The sequence below is a fragment of the Pogoniulus pusillus genome, chromosome 1 (genome assembly GCF_015220805.1).
Source record: "Pogoniulus pusillus isolate bPogPus1 chromosome 1, bPogPus1.pri, whole genome shotgun sequence".
In the NCBI taxonomy this organism is placed as follows: Eukaryota; Metazoa; Chordata; class Aves; order Piciformes; family Lybiidae; genus Pogoniulus; species Pogoniulus pusillus.
The window spans coordinates 25,352,149-25,376,975 of NC_087264.1; the positions used below are offsets into that span (position 1 = coordinate 25,352,149).

General features: G+C 39.6%; 1 protein-coding gene across 5 annotated transcripts in view; it reads right to left on the bottom strand.

The window, feature by feature from the left end:
• Nucleotides 1-24,827, bottom strand: part of FUT8 (fucosyltransferase 8) — a 113,656-nt gene that overhangs the window by 41,355 nt on the left and 47,474 nt on the right. For 3 of the 5 annotated variants that reach the window (XM_064144457.1, XM_064144467.1, XM_064144476.1), the window contains 3 exons: nt 17,776-18,195; nt 8,303-8,418; nt 8,008-8,173 (listed from right to left, as the gene is read on the bottom strand). In XM_064144457.1, coding sequence (XP_064000527.1) covers nt 8,008-8,173; nt 8,303-8,418; nt 17,776-17,978 — 485 coding nt within the window. In that variant the 5' untranslated portion in view covers nt 17,979-18,195. Of the gene's footprint in view, nt 1-1,083; nt 1,257-8,007; nt 8,174-8,302; nt 8,419-17,775; nt 18,196-24,827 lie in introns of those variants that run through there. The other 2 variants (XM_064144494.1, XM_064144485.1) reach the window with 2 other exon arrangements.

Below are 24,827 nucleotides of genomic sequence, written 5' to 3' on the forward strand. Positions count from 1 at the left end.
AGAAGACTAGCATTTCTCCTAACAACCTTTGACATGGTCTTGTCAGTGAAGCAATACAAGGCACAGCTGTTGGCAGCAACTGTTAGTACTGGAGTCACAAACATTTAGCTAAGGCTATCCCTAGTAAATAAGCTTAGCAAGTGAGATAGAAGCAGATAACATATCTCTAGTAAGTAACTATTTCCAATGACACAATATTTAAACAGTACATACTGAGATAAAGATATCTCTGTCCTGATTTATCAGCAGACAACCTCACTAATAAGTGGATTTATGGATCTGTACCTTTCCTCATTCCAGTGAGTAACAGTGACACATGACTTAGTCTATCATCTACTGTTGCTGTATTAAACATTCCACCCAAAGCATCCAGCAGCAGTCTTGTTCACCTTGTGTCAATCAATTGCAAGTACCATATTTACATTCTAATCTCTAACTATATAAAAACTGGATTTTCTCTTACAAGGTAACCGAGCTTGAAACACTCTACTCTGGCTTTGAATGAAAAATAAGTGATTTAATGTATCATGAGGTAACTACTTCGAATAACTTTTAGAGACAGAATACTTAAAGTAACACACAAGCACAGTTTAGGGACAATCAGAACAGAATTAACGATGCACTAGATCTAATGCGAAGGATTCTATAGAGACAGCTGAACAGAAAAAGAGCTTTCTCCTCCTAAAGCAGCATTTTTTCCTATTTCTAGACAGCATTACAGGCTGTAGTGCCCACCCAGCCAGTACTGAACACCCCACAGCAGCTGGTTTACTCCTACCCGGGTTGGGGTGGGGAGGAGAAAACACAGCAGTGGGTTCCAAGTTGGAGACAAAAGTCGGCGGGGGGAGGGGGCGGCTCAGCCACCCCTTATGGCCACAGGCAAAAAACAACCTCGGCTTGGAGAAACAATCGATTGCATTTAAACAATGTCATCACCATTTTACCAACTGTATCAACTGACCAGCGCAGGCTCCCCTCTCACAGCCTCCGTCAGCCGCAGCCACCTGCCTGGGCATGGGGTTGTCGCCGGGCTGAGGAACGGCTGCTCTGGCGTGTTCCCTCCCCCTGCATTTCCTCACCGACCTCGGTGTCCTCATGGACTCTCTGCGTCACTCCCTCTGTTGTCCAAAACAAAAGAAACACCAAAAGAGAAGCAGCATCCCACAAGATTTACCCCTCTCAACCACGTCGTGGAAGAGGCGAGGCGACGCGCGGCCAAGCAGCGGGGCCGCCTCAGAGCCCGGGGAGCTTCTGGAAGCTTCTGAGAGGAGCCCGCCAAAACCCACCCCGGCGCTAGCCCTGCGCAGTGCATCACAGAAGGGCACCCGTGCGTTGTAAGGCGGCTTTTAAACGGCGCGCTTCCTCCGATTCAGCGTGCAACCATGTTGCATGTTTAAAGAAAGATCATAAAATTCAGGTCTAAACATTGAAAACATTTTTTTAAAGAAAAACTTTGTGTAAAGCCAGCTGTCCAGACACAGCCACACTAAGCAATTTTCCAGTGTCGTATCCGTTCTTGTGATCAAAGTCATCAACACACTCTCCCTCTTATCGTATGGAAATACACTTATCTTCTGCATTGGCACAAAACAACTGAGAATGCAAAGCCTACAAATAAATTTTAAAAGAAAAAAAAACAAACCTCCCTCTCAGCAATTCAATTGTTTGAGATTTTGTCTGTTTCTGATTTTTTTCCTATTAAAACTTTTTGTCCAAATTTTGGGGTTTATGTTACTGACCACGGTGACCATGTGCAGTTCTGGGCCTCCCAATTCAAGAAGAACATAGAACTGCTTGAAAGGCCAACACAAAGCTACAATGATGATTTAAGGGTTAGGGACAGGCTGGAGGAGCCTGGGGGTCTTGAGCTGGGAGAAGAGGAACCGAGAGGTAACCTCATTCATGGTAAAAGTATGTAAAGGGTGAGTGCCAAGAGCATGGAGCCAGGCTCTGCTCGGTGACGCCCAATGACAGCACAAGGGGCAATGGGTGCAAGTTGAGGCATAGGAAGTTTTGTGAAAACAAGGAGAAATTTTCCCTCTGTGAAGGTGACAGAACACCAGAACAGGCTGCCCAGGGGGGTTGTGCAGTATTCCTCTATGGACATATTCAAAACCTGCCTGGATGTGTTCCTGTGTGATCTGCTCTAGGTGATCCTGCTCTGGCAGGGGGGTTGGACTGGAAGATCTTTCAAGAGCCTTTCCAGCCCCTGACGTTGTGTGATTCTGTGACAAAGCAAAGGTAGTGGGGGAGTGGAACACTGCAACAGGTTGCCCAGAGAAGTGGTTGAGGCCTCATCCTTGGGAGATATTCAAGGTGAGGTTCGACAGGGCCCTGTGCAACCTGATCCAGTTGAGGCTACCCCTGCTTATTGCAGAGGGGGTTGGACTAGATGACCTTTGGAAGTCCCTTCCAACCCAGGCCATTCTGTAATAATAATCCTTATAAACAAAATATACTTTTCCATTATTTTTGAGTTAAGAGAAATGAGAAGAGAACCCTTGCACAGCCTCAGTGACTGAACAGGTTAGAGAGTGGCAGCTTTGCTCACTACAAATGATATCGACTGTTATCAAATAATGGGTGGAAGATTTTATGAGTTCTTAGAGTTTGCACAACATTTTTCTATTATTTAAAAAAAAAAGACTCTTATAAAACTGCAGTAATCCAGGAACTGAAAAATTCATGCAAATTATAATAGGGTGTAGTGCAATGCTAACACACTTTCAGTCACGCAGACCACCTTTTTTTTGGTTGCTGCTGCTGGGAAATGTGCATTTTTCAGGTTTCTATCTGCTAGGTTCTCTTGAGTGTGACCGACCAAAATGGTTTACTAATACAGATTTAGGAGGAACACAGACTAATTAATAGCAAAGATCAGAATCAAGCTCCATGTGAGAGCTAATTAGATGGACCGGTGATCTAAGAACCCGAGGCAGCAAAATGCAGACAGAAGATGAGCCCACAGAGGAGTACTGGAGGCTACTGTGGGTTATGAAATGGCAGAAAGAACTTCAAACAGCAGCACTGCAGATATTTAGTACATGAAACCTGATCTTTCATTGTGTTACTAACCAGCAATATCAATATGTGGTTGTTATTTTTGTTTCATATCATAAATTAGATCTTGGAGCTGCACTTGGAAGTGCTTTGCTCCTGGAAAGCAGATGGGAGTACAGAATCTGGCTATAAGTTTAATCTGAATTTGATTGTCACAAATAAATGGGGGAGGGCAGGCATTTTTAACACATTTTTGAAGATCAGTCTAGACACTGATTCCAGCCATATGTCCAAATTACATTTAAACTTCATAGAAATTTAACAGATAAAAAAAAATAATCAAAGAAAATGAAAATTGCTGTATGCTCCACCAAATTCAAAGGAAATATTATGAAAATATGCCTGAACACTAGGCACCAAATCTTGGGCAGCTACCATCAAAGCCCTGAGGACAGCTGCTCCCCAGGAGGTAAGGACTCTCACTACCTCAGTAACACCCACTTAACAAACAACATAATACCCATATATGAAACAACTGTGACCACTAGGGGATTGACGTGTTCTAAAATTAAGTTTCTCTCAACAACTTTCTTCTCCATGGGCATCTACAAGAATGCAATTCCATATTCCACAATGTAGGAAACTGAATTAGGTCACACTGTTTTTTTAAACAGATTCAGTAGTGAAAGCACCTTTACAAACACCTGCCATTCTCAGAGAAAATCAGTACAACCCCTAAGACCCAGCCAAAAAATAGTGACTTAAGGCATCTGACAAGAGAAGCACTATCGTATCTGTAGTATCAGCATTAAGATTAGAAGCAGAATTCTCAATTCTACTTATCCAGAGGCACAGAAACTGTCTTTAGGTTTAGAATTTCTTTAAAAGCAACATAACAAGCTTTCCTCAAACAACCAACCAAAAATAAACATTACCACTTTCCTCACATAGCTATCTCATCATTTGACTGCCACCCACCCCTTTGTCTGCTTTCCCATGAGGGCGTCACAAACTTCTTTAAGTATTTATAATTAGCACTAATCTTTCTCATCCAAATATTAAGATTACAATATATACTAAAATATTAAAAAATATGTTTACATCTATATATATGAATTAGTAATAGCAGCTTCATATGCAGCATTCCATTTGGCAACCTAAATCCTTTTACCAAAAGAAAAACAAACAAAAAACCTCAGACCCCCAAAAAACCACACACACAGCAAACAGACAACAAAAAATCAAAAACCACATCAGAAAACCCACAACAAAACAGACAAAATTGTGATTCTCAGAGTGCAAAAGAGCATCTGATTTGCTCACTCTCAACTTCTGTTATGTTCCTTTTGAGATGTGCTAGTTTGAAGGAGAAGAGGCCAGATGGATTCTGTAAGGGGAAAAGGAGACTGCTCCTCTGGGAAGCTCCTGTGCATCCCAAGGAAAAAGAGCACCCTGGATACAGCAGTTTGTCAGGGGGCAAAGCATGTGCATGCAACGAGTTGGGAGTCTTCCTCCATCTCACACAGCTAGCCCAAGAAATTAAAGGGAAAGAACAGCATGACCCCAAGGTGAAAGAACAAACTTCCTCAGGACTAGAGGAAGAAGAGCAGCATTCTGCAACATGAGATAAATTTATTGCCCAAAGCCAAGGCTGTAAATACACCCAGGACAAAAGCAGAATATTGTAGAAACATTTCTGTATCTGTTTTCTGTTACACAATCTCTTGAAATTTCTACTTGGAAAACAAACAAACAAACAACACCCACCCTGTGTTTTATTTTAATAAAACCCAGTTCCTAGCTGTTTGGTTTTAGCTGACACTAATTCAGTCTTCTTTGGGGACCTCCCCACACAGGCAGGTCTATACAGATCTACTGCAAAGGCACAACAGACTCCAGGACACTCAAAACCATTTGAAACATTTTCAAAACCACTGTGAGAGTACTTTTATGCAACAATGAATTTTTTAAGTGAAGACAATAAAAAGAGCAGCTGTGATTTCCAGCATCATATATAAACTTCATCCAATAGCACAGTGCTTTCAGACATCTACAGTGGGATTTATCAACATGAGAAACATGATCTTTATTGTAAGAGTGAAAGAGCATTAGAATAGGCTGCTCAGAGTCTGTGGAGTCTCCCTCTCTAGGGCAGACTTGCCCTAGATATCCCTGCTTTGGAAAGAGTGTTAGATTCAAGAGGTCACTTCCAACCCTTACTAGTCTATGACTATCTCATAACTCTCAGAGGTATACAACATAGACTTTTATTATTCAAAGCAAAAAGAGTATGCAATTCTAGCATGGGTTTCATCTCCTTTTGAAGTGCACAGAGATGTGAAGGTAGAGCTTCACCATGGGAAGCAGGAACACCAAAACCTCTGGCACTCACCATACACACAACATCATCCAAGGTGCCACTGTGGCTGCTGCCTGATGTGATCCTGGCTATACAGAGTAGGAATGTGTACAGAAGTGGGTCTGTTTCCATGACAGACATCAGTTAGTCTGGCATTATAGAATCATAGAATCAAACACATTGAAAGAGACCGCCAAGATCATCCAGACCAACTTAGCATCCAGCCCTATACAATCACCTAAGACCATGGCACTAAGTGCCCCATCCAGTCATTTTTTGAACATTTCCAGGGCCAGTGACTCCACCTCCCTGGGCAGCCCATTCCAGTGGTAAATCACTCTTTCTGGCAACAACTTCCTCCTAAAATCCAGCCTAGACCTCCCCTGGCACAACTTGAGACTGTGTCCCCTTGTTCTATTGTTGGTTGCGTGGGAGAAGAGACCAACCCCACCTGGCTACAACCTCCCTTCAGGTAGTTGTAGACAGCAATGAGGTCACGCCTGAGCCTCCTCTTCCCCAGGCTAAAAAATCCCAGCTCCCTCAGTCACTCCTCACAGGGCTGTGTTCCAGGCCTCTCATCAGCTTTGTCGCCCTTCTCTGGATATGTTCCAGTATCTCAACATCTCTCTTGAATTAAGCAGCCCAGAACTGGACACAGTACTTGAGGTGTGGCCTGACCAGTGTTGGGTACAAGGGAAGAATAACCTCCCTTGTCCTACTGGCCACACTGTTCCTGATACAGGCCAGGATGCCATTGGCTCTCTTGGCCGCCTGGGCATACTACTGTCTCACCTTCAGCCTACTATCTACCAGTACCCCCAGGTCCCTTTCTTCCTGGCTGCTCTCCAGCTACTCTGCCCCCAGACTACTTACTCCAGTTTTGGCACAGGGAGTTTAAAAGGTACATCAGGAATCCATGACCTGAAGTCAAAGAAACCAGGATGGAAGCAATTTTTCTGGAGAACAAGTATTTGGAGAAGAGAAGACTGAGAGGGGATTTAATAAATGTCTATTAGTACCTGAGGGCTGGGTGTTGGAGGGAGCGGGCTCTTCTCACTTGCTCCCTGTGATAGGACAAGAAGCAATGGATGCAGCACAAGAGGCTTCACTTCAACACAAGAGGGAACTTCTTTACTGTAAGGATCACAGAGCACTGGAACAGGCTCCCCAGAGAGGCTGTGAAGTCTCTTTCTCTGGAGACTTTCAAGGCCTGTCTGGATGCATTCCTCAGCGACCTGAGCTAGATTGTATGGTCCTGCTCTGGCACGGGAGGTGGCCTCAATGATCTCTTTGAGTCCCATTCAACCCCTGAAATCTTGTGATTTCTGAGTGGTGGTAACTACTGAAACCAGCTGTTCAGCGAAGTGTCAGCTTCTCTGTCACTTGACTGCCTAGCTGAAGATCTCAAGTCTTTTGGAAAATTCTTTCTTGGCCAAGCACTACTTTCATGTCAGTCAACATCCATAATCACAGTCAGTAGAGAAATAATTGGATTAAATTTAATGGCTTATTTCAAAAAGATAATAGCTCTCAATAATTGAATAGTCCTTTCCTGCTTTAAACCACATCAGTCTGAGAAACTGGGTTATGAAATAGTGGGATATGAAATTACAGAATTTAATTGACTATATTATTTGCCCACATTAATATTAAATTCATATTATTTTAAAACTATGTTTTAAACAGTGTTGCCTTGTTTCCAAAGGACTGAAAACTCTGTTTTTTTCCTTTTACTACAGTAATAGTTTCAATGGCTCATAATTTACTTCTGATGTTCACACATGCAGATCTCAGCTTTTCTCAGAAAGAGCTAATTGTTAAAGGTAGTGCATTCAGTTAATTCAACTATTTTCTTAACAGTTGTTTACTAATGAGACACAAACTGCTACTGCAATCTTGTCGGGAACAGAGTAATAAATAGAATAAGCTTACAGACAGATTTTACTGCATGTTTAATACCTCCTGGATTATTTCTGTTCACCATGAACAAAACTCATATTGAGTATTTTAGCACAATACAAAAGCAACTTCAACAACGGGGAGGCCAACAGATCAAGAACAACTGAAAATGGACTTCCAACACATCTCTGAACAACATCATAATGACAATGTAATTAAAGATCATTTCTGTCTGAAAAATTATGTTAAATTCTACTTACACAAGAATTGACTTTTCAGAATGACAGTCCTCAAATTAAGATGTTACCCAATTTTAAAGGAATTCCACTTAACACAACATCCCAAAAGTCAGCGTAACTTATATCCTATTATTTACGACAAGCACAGTGAGATACATAAAATGAACTTCTGAAGGCTTTTTTAATGCTTTTTTCCTGTGTACAAATATGCACATACAGACAGATGCAGCTGGAAAGCAACAACTGGCACCCAGGAGCCAGGTCTGCTGATTTAAAAAAAAAAAAAAGATTTGTCAAGGGTGAAACTCTACGCTGTTGTGACATAAGATTGATACATGCTTTATGTCCCATGAAATACGAGTAGTAATTTTACATTCATGCCTCAGACATGGTCTTTTAGCCAACAAAACAATCATTTACCCTATGAGACTCCTAAGTGGTATATCAGTAGTTTACTCAAATCAAGCCACAGCCCTCACAGCTTGTATTTAAAATTAACTAATACAATACCTTTCCTGATGACCCAGATCAGACAGAAATTCATCAATGCGTCTTTGCAGTTCACTTCCTTCTAGATTTTTCAACTTCTTCAGTTCACTCTGGAGGAAAAAACGAAGTTCCTTAGCCCCATTTTCAATCCTCCTCCTCAATATTTCATGGTCTTTTCCGAGGCCTCCTATTAAAATAAATGAATGACACAAAAACATCAGCACTTGTAGCTGAATTATTTGCTAAGAATCTAAGACATTTGTGATATGGAACAACAAAACTTGTTCTAGAAGTAAAAGAAAACTTATCTACCAACCATCTCCTGTCCGCTTCTTATAGTTTTCTATCTGTTCTTTGGCCTTTAGAAGTTGCTCCTCTAAAGCATGTACCTTTCCTGCAGCTGGTCCCTGATCAATGGGACCATCTGGTATCCTAGGATATAAAAAAATAAAGAAAATAAATGATCTACAAATATAACCATCATTTGATCAATTATTTGCATTAACAGTTCAGCTCTCCACTCGTTTTTATTCCATGTTGTTGTGCTGATAAGCCTTCTTGGAGTTTTCTTAAAACCAAAACAAACATATTAACAAAGATTTATAACCTCAGTCCCATAAGAGAAAAACCAACATGCAACAAAGCTGCAGAACACAAATTCAATCTGGTTGGTGTTAAACTGGGTTGTTTTCAAGAGTTCAACTCACAGGGAAGACTAGTCTGAGGCACTGCTGGTGACAGTAGTATTTGCAGCAGCTTAATGCAGGCCATTTGTTGGACTGACTAGCACACAAGCAAACATCAGTCAGTGATGTGACTTCATGAGACTCACATTCTGGCTTCATATAATATTCACATGTGAAATACACTCTGGTCTTGAATGTTCACAATGTATTCTTAGAGGAGCAGAGCTCCAGCAGTGGAATTCCACTACTGGTCGAAGTCTTCCTACATATGGCCACGAGATGATTTCAGTGTATTTTCTGGACTCAGAACAAGATCCTAGCTTCGAATTTTTCTAATGATAACTCTGCTATCCTAAATTGCTTGTACCTAAAACAACATCAGCAAATGCAACACCCAGTTGTGAAATCTCTGTTATGTGAAAGGTATTGAAATATGTATCCTGAAATCTAGGAGTTAGAAGTCAACCCTGGGGGTATTACTGAGGGTTTGCTCATAATCTCAACTGGAATCCACATATTGATAAAGAGAAATGATTAAAAAGTACAGAAATTATATACTATCTTCTGTTTGCCTCACAAATTAAAAACCCCCTTTCACCCCTATAGAAATGACACTTCTGGTGCATTCAAGGGTTAAAAATAATTCTATCTTTTATGAGACTTTTGTAAGAGCTTACCCTGAGAAACAAAAAAAAAAAAGAGGAAACAGATGTGTAATAAAATGTCTGGAGAACTGTGAAGAATATAGAACTCTTCGTTAGCAATGGAATAGGAGCATAAAAACAAAGGGATACTCTCTTCATGCATGCATACTCAAAGTTACAAGGCCCCACAGGGGAAGACCCCCTGTCAGGTGAAAGATGCCTCTAGTGTAGAGAAAACAGTGTTTAGAGAGAGTATCTTCACTCTGATCCAGAAACGACAACATTCTAAACAGCCTATTTTACTATAGCTGTACATTAATTTTACTGTGTCTCAGATCTGGATAATTAAATATCAATAAAAATTTAGGAACTGATGAACAGTTCATTTTCACTGGAACATCTGAAGGGAATAAATACCGACCATAAGCACCAGAAAAATGTAATAGAGGAAGGATAATATTTAAGCCCTTTTTTTCAGAGGTGGGAAGATGGAAGAGGAAGCTACACAGCCTGACAGAAGTTCAGTGAAAAATTTTGCACTCTTAAAGCTCCCTATCTGAAAGTAAATAAAAGATAGTAAATCATTGCTATCATGATAAATAAAAGACAATTACCAATAACTGCTCATACATTTGCTTTTTTTATGCACCAAGGGAGCAAGTATGACAAAATTAAGGAAAATATTAGAATCCTAATCATGGGTACTCCCTAAATATCCTCCATCTGTATGGGCAATCCATTTGTGAATTTGATTCTATCACAAATATATAGTATGATCTCATACTGAGGTCAAGCATGGTACTGCTATGTACAAGAGCATACAAATAAACCTTTATAAAGCATATTGAAACACATTTAAGCTTTGCATTAGTTTAAAACAAAGGTTGAAGTAAATTTATCATCTGCCAACTTTGTATCACAAGCATGACAGAACTGAGGAAAACACTCTGATCCTAAATGTGGGCACTCTCTCAGTACTCTTCCCCCATGATAGTGACAGACAAACAAAACACAAAATAACCAGGAAAAATGGCTGATCTTGTACAAGTAATGTTCCCTAATGGCCCAATTTGTGAAGAGCAAAAAGTAAAAGACACAAAATACTGGTATGAGAAATCTTCAGGTAGCACACACATCTTCTGAACATGAGAGGAGTCTGTTAAAAGAAGCAGTTACATGGTCCTACAGAAGGATGACTGTAAATGATAGGAAGAAGCACAATAATTCTGACCATTTAATATAATAAAGATTTTTAGAGGAAAAGTCCATGCTATTAACATTCAACTTACCTTGGCATACTGCAGTGAAAACCTTTACTATATTTAGGTTATAAAAAGGAGCCAAGATAGGGGAGGGGGCATTCTCCTAAAATACTTGTTTGGACTTTCAAAAATTACATCATTATAGGTCAAAACTGAAATAACTTTTTCTTTCTGTAGTTTTGTCTCTACAGCTATTACCTCAGACTTGCAACTGCTGTCTTCCTCAATGTACCAGGTTGAGGCTATAGGGTTAAATTTTTTTTTCTGGGACTAGAAGATTGTTATTCAATCCCATAATTCTGCTATCTCTTTATAGACTGACAACAAGGTCAGTTCGTTCTCCTTTCCTCCTCCTCCTGCCCTGAGCGTGTGGGGTGGGAGCCAATTTATCGGGGAACATGTAAGCAGTAGGCCTCTTGGATGGCAGAGGCGTTGGGGGGGAGGATTGGAGCACTGGGGAGTGTAGATACAGTTTTTTTGGGGGATGGGGGAAACTTCAAGGGGGTTTGCCATGGTAATTGTTTTTGTAATGTCTATTGCTGTATTCTCTCTCCAAATAGAATTCTGTATTTTCTCTCCAATTTGATTTTGAGAGTTTAATCTCTGTCGTGCTCTCTTTTTCAAAAAAACCCACACCACTCACTTTTTTCCAGACTCAAAATTAAGGAAAAGGTTCTTCTCTGCAACCAGCACAGCTTGCTCGTTACTGCACTCTACAAGTACATAAACTTAGTTGGAGGCAAAACAACATTTCAGGGAAAGCATTAAAGTCCATATCTCTACTCCTGGCATCATCTATGCAGGTAACTTCTAGTGTAGGATATCCCAGGAATAACGCATACTTATGAATAAGAATGTCTGTTGAAAAACATTTACACAACTTTTCTTACCAATATATATCCTGACAACTGGCTCACTCCTTAAAATTGGAGGAATCTAAAGTTTCTCTAAACTACAACAACTCAACAATAAAAGTATCTAGCACAGAATAGTGTTAACTTATTGCCATGACAACATCATAAAGCTATAAATACAAAATAAATGAAGTAATAATCCACTTACATGGGCAGCCATAACACACTAAATAGTGGTTTGTTTGAATTCTTTTTCTAAAGACTTACAAGGTGTAATTTCTACTCCCTACTATTCTGTAGTAAGTACAGATTATCTTTCCCATAATTAATTTATATTGATAAAGGTATTACTGTATAATGCTAAACATAAAAAAAAATACAGATATAATTCATTTCTGCTCTGTCCCTCATTTATCAATTAATTTGAACTTAAAGATAGAAAAATAATTCTGGGAATATCATCCATATCACCAAAGCCACTTTCTCATCACCTTCAGGTAAAAGAGAGGCAATGGCAAATTAGCGTTCTCTAATCTAAATCTCTTAAGATATAAAAAGAACCATTCACAAATTAAATGGAGGGACATTCAGTTTAGCTGCAAGAACTGCCATACTGTGTAAAATAATTGTGAAAAATTCAAAACCTAATAAATTATAAAAACTATTCTAACTTTTTCCTGTTTCTAAGGTATATAAAAACCTACACTAGTTTATCAGCAAAATGAAAAACACCACATTTCACAAGTTCACACTCAAATATTTTCTGCTTTTCATTTAGATCTTTCTGAATTCTGTGTGGAGTTGGATGGCTCATAACTGACCAAAGCCTATTATGATTAGGTTTTCTTCTTTCACTTTTTTCTTCCTCCCAAGAAGAAAAGTATGTTTAATTATTAATAACCACTAACATATACAAACAAAAATAATTAAGTTGTCACTTCACCCTTCCAAGATAAAACCTCCTCAGTAAATATAGCTTTCAGCATTACCTGAAGATGAAGAGTGAGCAGCATCCCTTATCAATTCCAACTAGCACAGCCCTGACCAGTGCTGCTGTACAAACCCTGGAGATGTGTCCCTTCCCCTGATTCAGTGCTGCACAAACCCCAGTGGAAAGCACAGAGGTACAAACCACGGAGCTCAACAATTTTCCTTCCTCACACATTAGCCTGCAGTACCCTCAGCTTCAAAGCCCAAGTACTTTGAATACAAGAATAGAGAACGGTCCTTCAAAACAATATTTAGTTTTCCATCAACCAAAGATGTGCTTGTAACCGTGTCCCTTTCAATGCTTACTACAGGCTTACTGAGACAAACAACTGCCCAGAGTAACTGACAGAAGTACTTTACTACATTTATTTCTGATTATCTAACCCTGATTTAGATCCTATAATGTAGCTGCCACTGCAGCTAGTAAAGCAACTGTAGTGCTCTTTCAAAACTGAACTGTTGTGTCTTCTTTCTGAAGCTACATTCAGAACTATGAGAATGGTCTAGAAATACTGGCGGATTTGGTTTTATTTGATTGAATTTTACCCTTTTCCACTTCTCTTCTACTTTATAACACATGACCCTGTTCAGATAAGAAACAGGTTATCACAGTTATTTTAGAAATGGCAGGTTCTCCCAAGTGTCATATTTAGCAGACTCCAGAAAGTCAATGTGTACAGAATGTGAAGTACATGTAATACGAACACAATCTGTGCACACTGAACAAGATTCTCTATTTATGAGAGCTCAGATGCTGCTGGACCTATACTACCAGGTATGTCTTCCAGGAGAAGGTATTGCTAATACACCATAAAAGATAAAGGTTTGGCTATCACCCAACAGGACACAAAGCACCACATGAAATACCATCAACCATCCACATACTGCAAAAACAGAAATCTAGGATCCAGCTGAAGGCACACAAACAACTTCTCCAGTTTCTATCTACGAAAACCAGTAATTTTAAGCTCTTCTCATAAAAGCCTTGCATCATTTTGATGCAACAGTGACAGCCTTTAGCAGCCATATGGTGATCCCACTAGGACTTAAAATTTTCAGGTAAAACTACATTACTGGCAAACAACGAAACATAATGTAGCACTTCAAGTACTATTCCCTATTGAGTTTCCCTTTTAAAAAACGTAGTAAAGATTTCTCTTTTGGCTGGAAGACCTACATCATCTGTAAGAAGTGTCCTTGAAAGGGCTTTTCCAATTCTTCTGGATATAGAACAGTCTGTAAAAAGCTTGAGTTTGTTACTGTTTTGCACTAATGGGATCTAGGCTGCTTCTAAAATCAGCCCAGATTTGCTCTCTCAGTATTGTTCATAAACATGGACAGACTGTGGTTAACTCCCCAAGTCTCATTATGCCACAATATTCATGCACGTGATTTCTAGAACTCAGACAATACAAAACACCTTTAATTCCATTTATCTTCTGCATCACTAATACACATCTGCGTCCCTCTTTTATAGCCCAGAAGGAAGGTTTTACAAAGCATCATAATGGAAAAAGAAAAAGCTACAGTAACTTCTCACCCAAAGCTTTTCAATGCACTGTAAAAACCAAGTGGTGCCTGAAGTCATTTCCAGTCATCAGAAGAGCACCACAAAAGTGTACTTAGTTCCTAAAGAAGTATTTTTATTTCAGGCAATTTTGAAAAAAGATGTCCTAAAAGCTATCTCAAAATAACCTCACCAAAAATCCTTAAAAAATATAAACTACTCCTAACCAATATGGGTAATAAAGTACAAATATTAACAAGTCAGAAGGACACGATGAAGCCCATGAAAGAAAACATACAAATGTTGGGGGGAAAGATAAAAACATAATCAAACAACAAGGAAAAAAAGGAGAGGAAGGTAAAGACAGACAAAAAACCCCACAGGATCAAAACAAAACCCCTTTTTGCCCTAAAACCTTAATTCTACTTCTCAAAATATCCTGTGTGAAAAGAAGCAACCAGGGGAGCAATTCCAAGATCAAACAGCAAAAAAGGGCTAAGCAAGCTTTGTCATAGACACGACTTTGCTCAGTTTTTGAATGACTGATTTTGCATGCATATAAGGTCTGTTTTTCTTCTTGTTGTCTTTGGGGATGAGGAGCTGCTACAGGAGCTGGCAGGAAAAGAGTAGCCAGATCTTGGAGAGAAAAGGCTGTAAACGGGCAGTCATGGATGGCTGGGTGTGACTAAGCACAGCCCAGCTCCCATGTGCACCCATCCCAGAGCTTACACTTTGATCAGGTGCAAATGAAGTCACAGATGTCACAAGAACCTTTTTCGGTGGGCAATGCTAGGCCACTGAAAAGTGTAAAATACATTTCAGTATAACCATATAACTAGGGTCTCAGTGCAACTAAAGACAAAAGTCCCAGTTTTCTCTAAATGCAAAATAGAAGTACAGATTGTTGTGAAAATTCCCATTAATCTACTTAAATCTTGTAACAACACCATTTTTTCCCTCCCTTTCTGCCCAAACTACCTATTATTTAAGGCACAGTGAGATAAATTCCTACCATTCAAAGCTTCTTAGTCCACCAAAATAAAGTTTGCTGACTTGGAGGTTTTTACCATCTGAAAGCCTTAGGTAAATAAGTGAAAATACTTTAACTAGCGTAGTTGATCTGATGCTTGCCTTTTGTTACAATTTCCCAGGCAGTCACTCTCCTCTTGCTTAAACTCCTCTCAATGTAATCTTAGAGGTAAAACTGACATGTGCTTAAATTCATACATTGGCTTAATCCTGTATCTTCATTGCAAAAAGTGGGATTTTTTTTCTGTTAGAATAAACCCCCTCTAGTTCTCTAGCTACAGATTCTTAGTGGAGAAGGGCAGCAAACCCAAGTTTTTACATCAGTGTAACAAAATCCAGCTTGGCCACAGCTTTCATGTTTGAAAGCGACATTGATGTAAAGACTATAATCTTAACCACCCAGATTTCACTGCCAGCATCAGTACAGTTTTCAGTACACACCACCCCCCCCCCCAAAAAAAAATCTAGCAATTAATTCATATTCAGCATTTCCATCTTTGATCAGAAAATCCTGGGAAAAAAATGTCTTCACTTTCAGACATGAACTGGAGAAAAAGTAATTTTTTTCCGTCTAATTCCAATTCAATTTCTGAAGCTAAGCAGTGTTTTGTTTCTTTAATATATGTTCATAGCAGCAGTGATCTCATGGAAAATCAGCAGCAGTATAAGCTATTATTTAAAACTTGGCACAGAAAATGTCACATTTATCTGAATACAGACAGACTGGGAAAACAGAGAAAGGTGTTTAGAAATAACATCACTGCCCAAAAGATAGCTTAGCCTGTACCTATGCATCTCCTATTTCTACTGTCTCCTTGAGAGGAAAAGCGTACTGTGTCAGCAGCAAAATAAACAACATTAGTCCCTTCTAGTCACTCTGTAATTTGAAATGGTTACATTTCAGTGAGTGTGGAATACAGCCATTATTAAGTCAGCCAAACATGGGGGGCTGAAAATGTGTAGAGTGGTAATCATTACATTCAAGGCCAAATATTCCCCACTTTGAGGCAAGAAACCCTAAGGATGACTATTCTTGTCTAACAGTAAAAGAATTTAAAGATACCTTATTTATTGAAATACACATTCTTGTCTAAGTTTCTCTGCAGCAGCACACTAGATTGCACCATTTGGTCAGCAACAATATATTAAGCTTTCTGCCAATGCTGCTATTATCTTGTATGAATAAATTCAGCTTAGAAAGCTGCAGCCTGCTCAGCCACTGATGGCCGTATTACTCAAGGTGAAGATTATCTTTGCTTAGTGTAGAGAGCAGTGGGGTCATCATGTCCCCCCCACCTTTGTGTGGCACCTTGGGAATGCACAGGTACTTCTCCAGGTCTCACCGATTCAGCACTCAGACATTTGATTTTTCTCAGCTAAGAAGGCTCACAAGCATGCAGCCGTATTGACAGTGCACTCCAGAAAGCAGGAACAGTGTGTCATGACAAGACACTGCACTCAAGAAGGGAATTGTACCCAGACCACCAACCAAATAGCCCTGGCTGTGCACAAAAGGGAGAGGAGGCACCAGATGAAACATCAGAGCAGGCTCCAGTGAAAACGAATACATGTCACTGCTAAAAAGTCTGTATGTCTGACTTAATTTGAATGAAGTTTTCATTCAGTGAACTGACTGAAAGATTAGGTAACAAGAAAAGGACTAGAACCACAAAACAGCCCACTGAGGAAAACCAAGAGATTTGTGCAATTCTGTTATTCATACTGCGGTTTATAAAGTAAAATGGCAAGGAAGAAGATCCAAAATAGCATCTGCTCATGAAGGATATTAAAAGAAAGTCCAAAATCAGTTTCTCCTTGCCATGCAAGAACCATCTAAGTGACATGATGAAGAGGTACCTGCCAGTACCCCTTACTGTCCATGTTCCACACAAGTGATCCTGGCCAGGACTCTGCAGCACACACGTCCTGGTCCTTGCGAGTGTGTAGCTATGAAAGAGATCACCAGTGAATTCAGCCCACTTGGGAGATTTTAGAAATAAACACCACTCTCCCACATTCTGCAAATTCCATACTGAACCTTGCTCTTCTCTGTCTTCCTACAACATATCTGCATTTATGCCCATGATCCATCAGCACTTTCAGGTTACGTGAGGTGATGTTGACATATTTGGGTCCAGTGTGACTCTGGCACACACCCTGTCTAAGCAGCTCTCTCCTGCAAGCTCTTAGGAAGGGAGATACCAGAAGTTAAAAGCTGCCTGAAATGGTGAAAGAAAGCACTTTGAATTGTAATCATATCCATCTATACTGTAAAGTAATTATAAAAAGGGAGATGATCCTGCTATTTTATAAGAATTGCTACAAGTTAAGCAGCACAGCAAGGAAAAGAAACATCTTAGTTAAAAGAATTCATATAATGCAACAGCTAACTGCAGCTCGTCTTCAGCAGGTACTCATTTATGTTCACCAAGCTGTACAAGACTTTTCAGCACTTTTGAAACCAGCTCTTCCAGTTAATACATTGAGACATGTAAAAAAGTGATTGGTTTGCACTGAGGAGTAATCACCTACATAACTCTTGTTACTGTGACAGGAACACTGGGACACCACTAAAGAATGACTGTTAAATAACTACTATATTAGAACAAAGCTAAATATACATTTAAGGTTTTGCAATGCATTCTCAGTTAGGTACAGCACCAGTTAAGACACTTTTCCTTTTAAATGTTAATCATTTTACTAAAAAAATCTCCAAACTATCAAACCTCAAATCCAAACCTCAACAACTCTTAGAATTTCTTTTCTGGCATTTCATATTTGAACCATTCTATGGAAAGCTGTAGTTTTAGACTCTACCTGAGAGACTCTGCCATCCGTCTTAAGTCTTCATTTTGCTGCTTTAACCGTTCAAGTTTAGCAAGTATCTTGGATAATTCACGACTAGAGTGATCTGGGTGCTCACTATCTCGTACCAGGTGTCCACCAATATAAAAAAGCAAAGTTCCCCAAGCAAAGAGGATGAGCATAATCCAACGCCAGGAACCAGTCCATGGCCGCATTTTCAGAAGTTCAATTCACTCCAGAACTGCTTCTGCTCACAAAACAACAAACATTTTAAGTCCTTGGCCTGTACAGAAGTGGACAATTTCAGCTTCTCTGCTTCACCACATAGTACCGGAGAAAAATTACTCTGTATCTCACTGTAACTCCTTCCAGAAGATCCTTGTGGAGCTGTACATGGAAAGCATTAATATTGCATCATTCTTCATTTACATTCTGTGAAAAGACAAAACAAAGCAAACAAAAAAAACACCTGAAATTATAATATTGGTAACTATATGGGGTTGTAATTAAGCTAAATGCATTGTCATGAATACTGAAGAATGATGAAAGAAAATGTTACTACTTTGTACCAAGCAGCAAAAGAAAAAAAGCAGCTTTTAACTTTCCACGAAAGGAGCCAAGTTCAAGATCAAACCACATAAATATTATGCAATTAATTCTGGGGTTTGAAATGGCCAGAAGAAAAGCTGGGATTTATAGAAGAAATAGTCACCAATTTATGTGTCATTTCACACATTAAAATAGTACCAATATCCTTCTGTAGTAAGCTCAATAATCACCTTTTCTATGAACAAAGAGCTTTTATTCAATTATAAATTTATCTTCATTTCTTTCACTTTTACAAACTCTCCTCTCCATTTTTACTGATTCCCACTTGCTAAGAGAAGGGTTACAGCCTTTCTAATTACACGTTCTGCTATTTGCATGTAGATTGGCCCAGTAGCAGCTATAATACCAATTAAGCACTGAATAATTAAGAGGCAGAGGGAGATTTCCAAAACTCATGTGGCACTGCTGCACGCACATATTTGAAAATCAAGCATGGCATTTAGAAACCTGATTTCTGATTTTTCTTCTGCTTATAATTTTAATAATGTTAGATAGTTTCAAAAGATAAAAAAAATGCTCTAAACGGAATGTCTTCTCTCACCTAAAACATTGCATCATCTAAAAAAAGTACAAAATCATCTCAATTCATTTTCTGCTTGGCAAAACCTGCCAAGTAGAACCTGCTTCTGTATCTGGAACAGACTTTAAAGATATAAGTGACCAGTATTTCCAAAATGTTTTTAATACTTCTCACCTATTTTCCTCCTTCCCTACCATGTAGCATTTCTACCTCTTTAAAAGATATATTTATCCCCAATTTCCAAAATAACTCTCAACTTTCTACATCCACCATATTTCCTCTGAAATTCTATGTACATCCACCATCTCAAATTATTCTTCTCTGTTTAATTCTTCTTCCACCTCAACTTCTATTTGAGGAATTGGAGTTTTTATTCTGTTTCAAATTTGGGCAAAAGACCTCCCAACTTGCAGTAGCTTCTAAACTCACCCAGTCCTGGAGATACACCTGAAGCATGCATTTCCGGGTGTAAAAATTGTAATAGAGTATGAAAAAATGCTGGGAAGTTTCGCTAGTTACTCTGCAAGAGGAGTTTTATTTGTGTCTTATTGAAAGAAGCAGGAAAAGAATCACTGAAGACTAGCCAGATGTGTACACAAGATAAACCATTTGAAAATTGATTGCTAATGAAATTTAGCATCTCTCTGGGGCTTTTCCATCTACTGCTTCTGTGACAAGGCAGGTTATAAGAAGATTGGTTTTCTTTCAAAGTAATGTCAGAATGCCACAGTAGGAGCATGTCATTTTCTACACATTTCTAGGAATGCTTTAAACAGTTTTTGCTGTAGCTGGGTAAAAGCATGAGACTGCTTCAGGAAGACAGTGGTTTCTTCCACAAGCTTTACAGATCACAGCACAAGTAAAAAGAACCCACATGATGTGAAACAGAATAAGCCATACCCAACCCACAGAGGACTGCTGCTGGAGGTGAAGCAAGCGAGGTTACTTGCAGCAATGATTAATATAAAACCCCAAAGGACTGACGGCTAAGGTTTAAGTGGGAAAGTGTATTCTTATATCCATACTACCAATCACCCAGAAAATGGCTGAGTGTGACTGCAACACACTGAGGGAAATCACAATCTGTGGATACAAAGGAAAAATAAAAGGAGACTTGGGTATTATGCTGTAAATTGCAATGGGAATAAAGAGATGCTACTGACGTCATGAAGTTACTGCCTAAGAGGAAAGCTGCTCTTGGCTTAATTACAAGCAGTCTACAGAACTTAGATCAAAACAGTTCTGCTAGAGGACCACTCGATAGCAGTCTGCATAATATACTCAGATCTGATCTCCTTCTGAGAGCAACAAAGTATGGAAATGTACTACAGCTATGATTAATTTCCAAAAGAGGAACTGTTTTAAAAGAGAAGTGGACTCCATGCCACCTGGAAAGATATCATGGCCTTAATTAAAGCAGCAGGTAAAGATGACTATTATAATTAGCAAAGAAAGAATGCTTTTTAAAAAGGTGCAAGCTTGAGCAAATGATTAGATAGACAAGATTGTAAATTCTGGTACATTGAAGACATAGAAATTAATACTAAACTTTTTAGCCCAAGCAGACAGCTTACTTGAGACTCTATCAAAAAACTACGATTATGTAAGAATTGTTTAGAGGATTTGGCAAGGAGAATACTTTGCCTTTTTTCAGTCTATTTTTAATAACACAAGAGTTTAAGTAGGTACCTGATTTATAAGAGGAAGTGTTTATTCTGTCTCAATGGTGATGTGTTAGAGGAACAGGCTATCAAACAAACGCACAAAATTATGATAAGTCATCAGGACTGTGTCCAGATCAGGGCTGCTCAATTCAAGAGAGATGCTGAGATACTGGAACATGTCAAGAGAAGGGTGACGAAGCCGGTGAGAGGCCTGGAACACAGTCCTGTGAGGAGAGGCTGAGGGAGCTGGGGGTGTGCAGCCTGCAGAAGGGGAGGCTCTGGGGTGACTTCATTGCTGTCTACAACTACCTGAAGGGAGGTTGTAGCCAGGTGGTGGTCGGCCTCTTCTGCCAGGTAACCAGCAACAGAACAAGACACAGTCTCAGGTTGTGCCAGGGGAGGTATAGGCTGGATGTTAGGAAGAAGTTCTTCACAGAGAGAGTGATTTGCCATTGGAATGGACTGCCCAGAGAGGTGGTGGAGTTGCCACCCTTGGAGATGTTCAAGAAAAGACTGTATGAGGCACTTAGTGACATAGTCTAGTTAATTGGACAAGGCTGGGATATAAGTTGGAGTGGGTGATATTGGAGGTCTCTTCCAAGATGGTTGATTCTATGATTCTAGGAACAGACTGTATTCCTTCAACAGCACTAAAGAAGTAAAAAAATACAACTGTTGAATTACATTAATGTGTAACCTCTCACTTATCATCATCTTGTAGCGCAGGAATAGAAAATGAAAACAGTAAACTGAATTTCTTGTAAGGGCTACAGCGAGGATCCTGCAACTTCAGGCCAGAAAAAAAAATAATCATGTCAGGCAAACCAGCAGAAATAAGACAACAAAATAAAACCACAGTAAAGTATGAATGCAATCAAAGAGAAAAAGTACTAACACAGCTTTCAGAAGGAGAAATTGTGCCTTGTGAATTTATTCAGGTTCTTTTGAAGATGTAAACAAATACACAGGCAAGAGAGATCTGTTCTAATTGTTCCTACACTGATCTAGTCAGTGTGGATTTCCAAATGGCATTCATCAACAAGGTCCTCAAAATGTTTCAGGGAGACCAAGTTGCATGGAAGAAGACAGTTCATAATGTGAGTCACCACCTAATTAAGAGGAGAAACTAACGGTAACAGTAAGACTCAGCAATCAGTTTAAGTGGAACAAATGATCAAGGATCTCACTGGGACTTCATGGAGTTTATATATTCACAAGTGATTTGGAAAACATGGTGAAAAGAGAGGTAGTTAAGTCTGCACATAGAGTACAAAATCTGACAGAAATGATCTGGAGAACAGTGAGACATTGTCTAATGAAGAAATCAAATGAAAGATGAAAAATAAACAGTTTGTATTAATGCATAGAGGTGTGTATAATGACCTTTGAATCATTATCCATTAGAAATGAACTTTAGCCATGATAGGCAATTCTGTATAATGTCAGGTCAGCATGAGACAAAAAGCAACCAAGGCCTCACAGATTTAAAAACAAACCAAACAAAATCGCATAATCCCAAAATAAATCCCACCAGAAATGATTACTGTGATGTCATTGTATGCAATCACTGTGCCAGGACTTTGATTACCACATATTGTTTTGATTCAAGCAAGTCAAAAGGATATGGTAGAAATGGAATTGATGCAGGAGAGAATTATAAATCGAGCGGAGAGAATGGCCTTCAGGAGCCACAGGTGGCTAAAGATGTGAGCGGAAATGACAGCTCAGGGATTCACATGGCAAACCTTTAAAAATCATGATGGTGTAAGCAAGTAGTGTGTAATTGTTACTTCTGGTGCAAGAGGATGAGTAAAACTTTCTGGTTTCAAGAGATTCAAAAGAAAATAAAGTATTCCTCAAAACATGCAATTCCAGCACAAAACTCATTTTGATCAAATACTGCACATATTAGAAGTTTACATTTCAAAGGTCATTAAAGCGTTTCAAGGAAGATTAAAACTCACTAAAGGCCACCCACAAAGATACCAAATCTTCTCAGAATCCCTGGCCACATATTGCTGGAAACTGGAGAATATACTCCAGTGAGCATCACCACAGTATCCTGGTCCTTGCAGATTTCCCTGTACAGCCTTCACACCCCAATCTCAGCGATCCAGGAGGCCACATGAGCCTTCGAACTGATGTGGTGTGCATGCTTCAACAATATTTAAAATGTTAAACAATATTTTAAATGCTAAAGGTTTTGTGTTCTCAAACACAAGACCACCATATTTTTAAAGGACTAACTATCCTACATTCACTTTATGAACACAGATTTCAGAACTCATTATAAATGAAAAAGTAGCTTCTTGAATGTTTGGGGTTTTTTTTCCAAGCTAGGAGCAGGTGTCAATCTGTTGGAAGGCAGAAGAGCACTGCAGAGGGATAGGTAGGCAGAGGCCTGACATTTAACAAGACTAAGTGCAGGGTTCTACACTTTGGCCATAACAACCCCAAGCAGTGAAACAGGCTGGGGACAGAGTGACTGGAGAGCATCCAGGTAGAAAGGAAGCTGGGGGTGCTGGCTGATAGTAGGCTGAACATGAGCCAGCAGTGTGCTCAGGTGGCCAGGAAAGCCAATGACATCCTGGCCTGTATCAGGAACAGTGTGGCCAGTAGGATGAGGGAGGTTATTCTTACCCTGTGCTCAGCACTGGTCAGGCTACACCTTGAGTACTGTGTCCAGTTCTGGGTTCCTCGATTCAAGAGAGATGTTGAGATATGGAACGTAGCCAGAGAAGGGTGACGAAGCTGGTGAAAGGCCTGGAGCACAGCCCTGTGAGGAGAGGCTGAGGGAGCTGGGGGTGTGCAGCCTGCAGAAGAGGAGACTCAGGGTGTCCTCACTGTTGTCTACAACTACCTGAAGGGAGGCTGTAGCCAGGTGGAGGTCAATCTCTTCTCCCAGGCAAGCAGCAACAGAACAAGGGGACACAGTATCAAGTTGTGCCATGGGAGGTATAGGCTGGATGTTAGGAGGAAGTGCTTCACAGAGAGAGATATTTGCCATTGGAATGGGCTGCCCAGAGAGGTGGTGGAGTTGCTGTCTCTGGAAGTGTTCAAGAAAGACTGGATGAGGCACTTAATGCCATAATCTAGTTGACTGGATTGGGCTGGGTGATGAGTTTGACTAGATGATCTTGGAGGTCTCTTCCAACCTGGTTGATTCTATGATTTTAAAAGGATATATAGCCACTCAGTCAGGAGAAATATCAGACAAGCTTCCTAAGAAAGGAAATGGAATGATAATTTCATCAAGTACTACTCTGTTGTTTTGAGGACAAGACTGGTCAAGTACTTGTGCTAGTTTGAGGCTCACTAAGATATTTTACTGAGAGAAAGTAGATTATAGGCTGTGAAAAGGAAACAATGGTGATGTCTACTTCACTCATAGGGTTGCTGACATACAAAAACAAGAACATAAACATTGATAACAGAGTTGCTGTGTGTTTCTGGCTGCCTGCACTTTTCTCCCTAACCTGCTGTCTGTGTAACTAATCCGTCCGCTTTCTAATCTCCCTGGCCAGTCCTCCAAACTCACATTGAACATAAGGCAAAGCCTGGGATAAGATAGAGAGGTGGAAAGGAGGTGAAAGTGTGGGTGGGAACCCCTCGTGGGGACTATGGTTTCTGGGAGGGGTCTTGTGATCCTGTTTTTTTGTTTACCTTGCATATTTCTGTATATAGCTGTATATATTGTAAATACCTGCTTGTATGTTGTGCTAAACTGTAAATATAAAGCTTCATTCTTAATTTTCAGCTCAGCTGAGTCTAGTCTTTGTGATTTCATAAGAGTGAGGGGAGTGTAACACACAAACCATCACAGTACTTCTGGCTCTCAAGAGCCTATGAAATTTTCAAGAGTGTATGGGAGAAACGTAACTAATGCCATTTTTATTTACATGACTGGACATCTCAAACAATTAACAGTGTACAGTAAGTATTTTCAAGTACATTGTTCTTGTGGCACCTTCATATTGCTTTTATGCAGTCATTTTGAAGTAGAGACATCTGAAATTCAGCTTTCTGTAACACTGAGTTGAGTTTCACTTCTCAAAAATAAAGTCCTATCCAACACAATTAATGGACTTAACATTTTAAGCACCAGAGTTCTGCCACCACTCTTAAACACTTTACATAACATGCAGAAGACAACATGTTTAGCTGATTCCTATGAATCGCTGATGTCACGGCTCTTTTTATAAACTAGGTCACCATACAGTTAAACGTAAAATGAAGATGCCAAACTATCAGAATGAATAGGAAGAGCATTC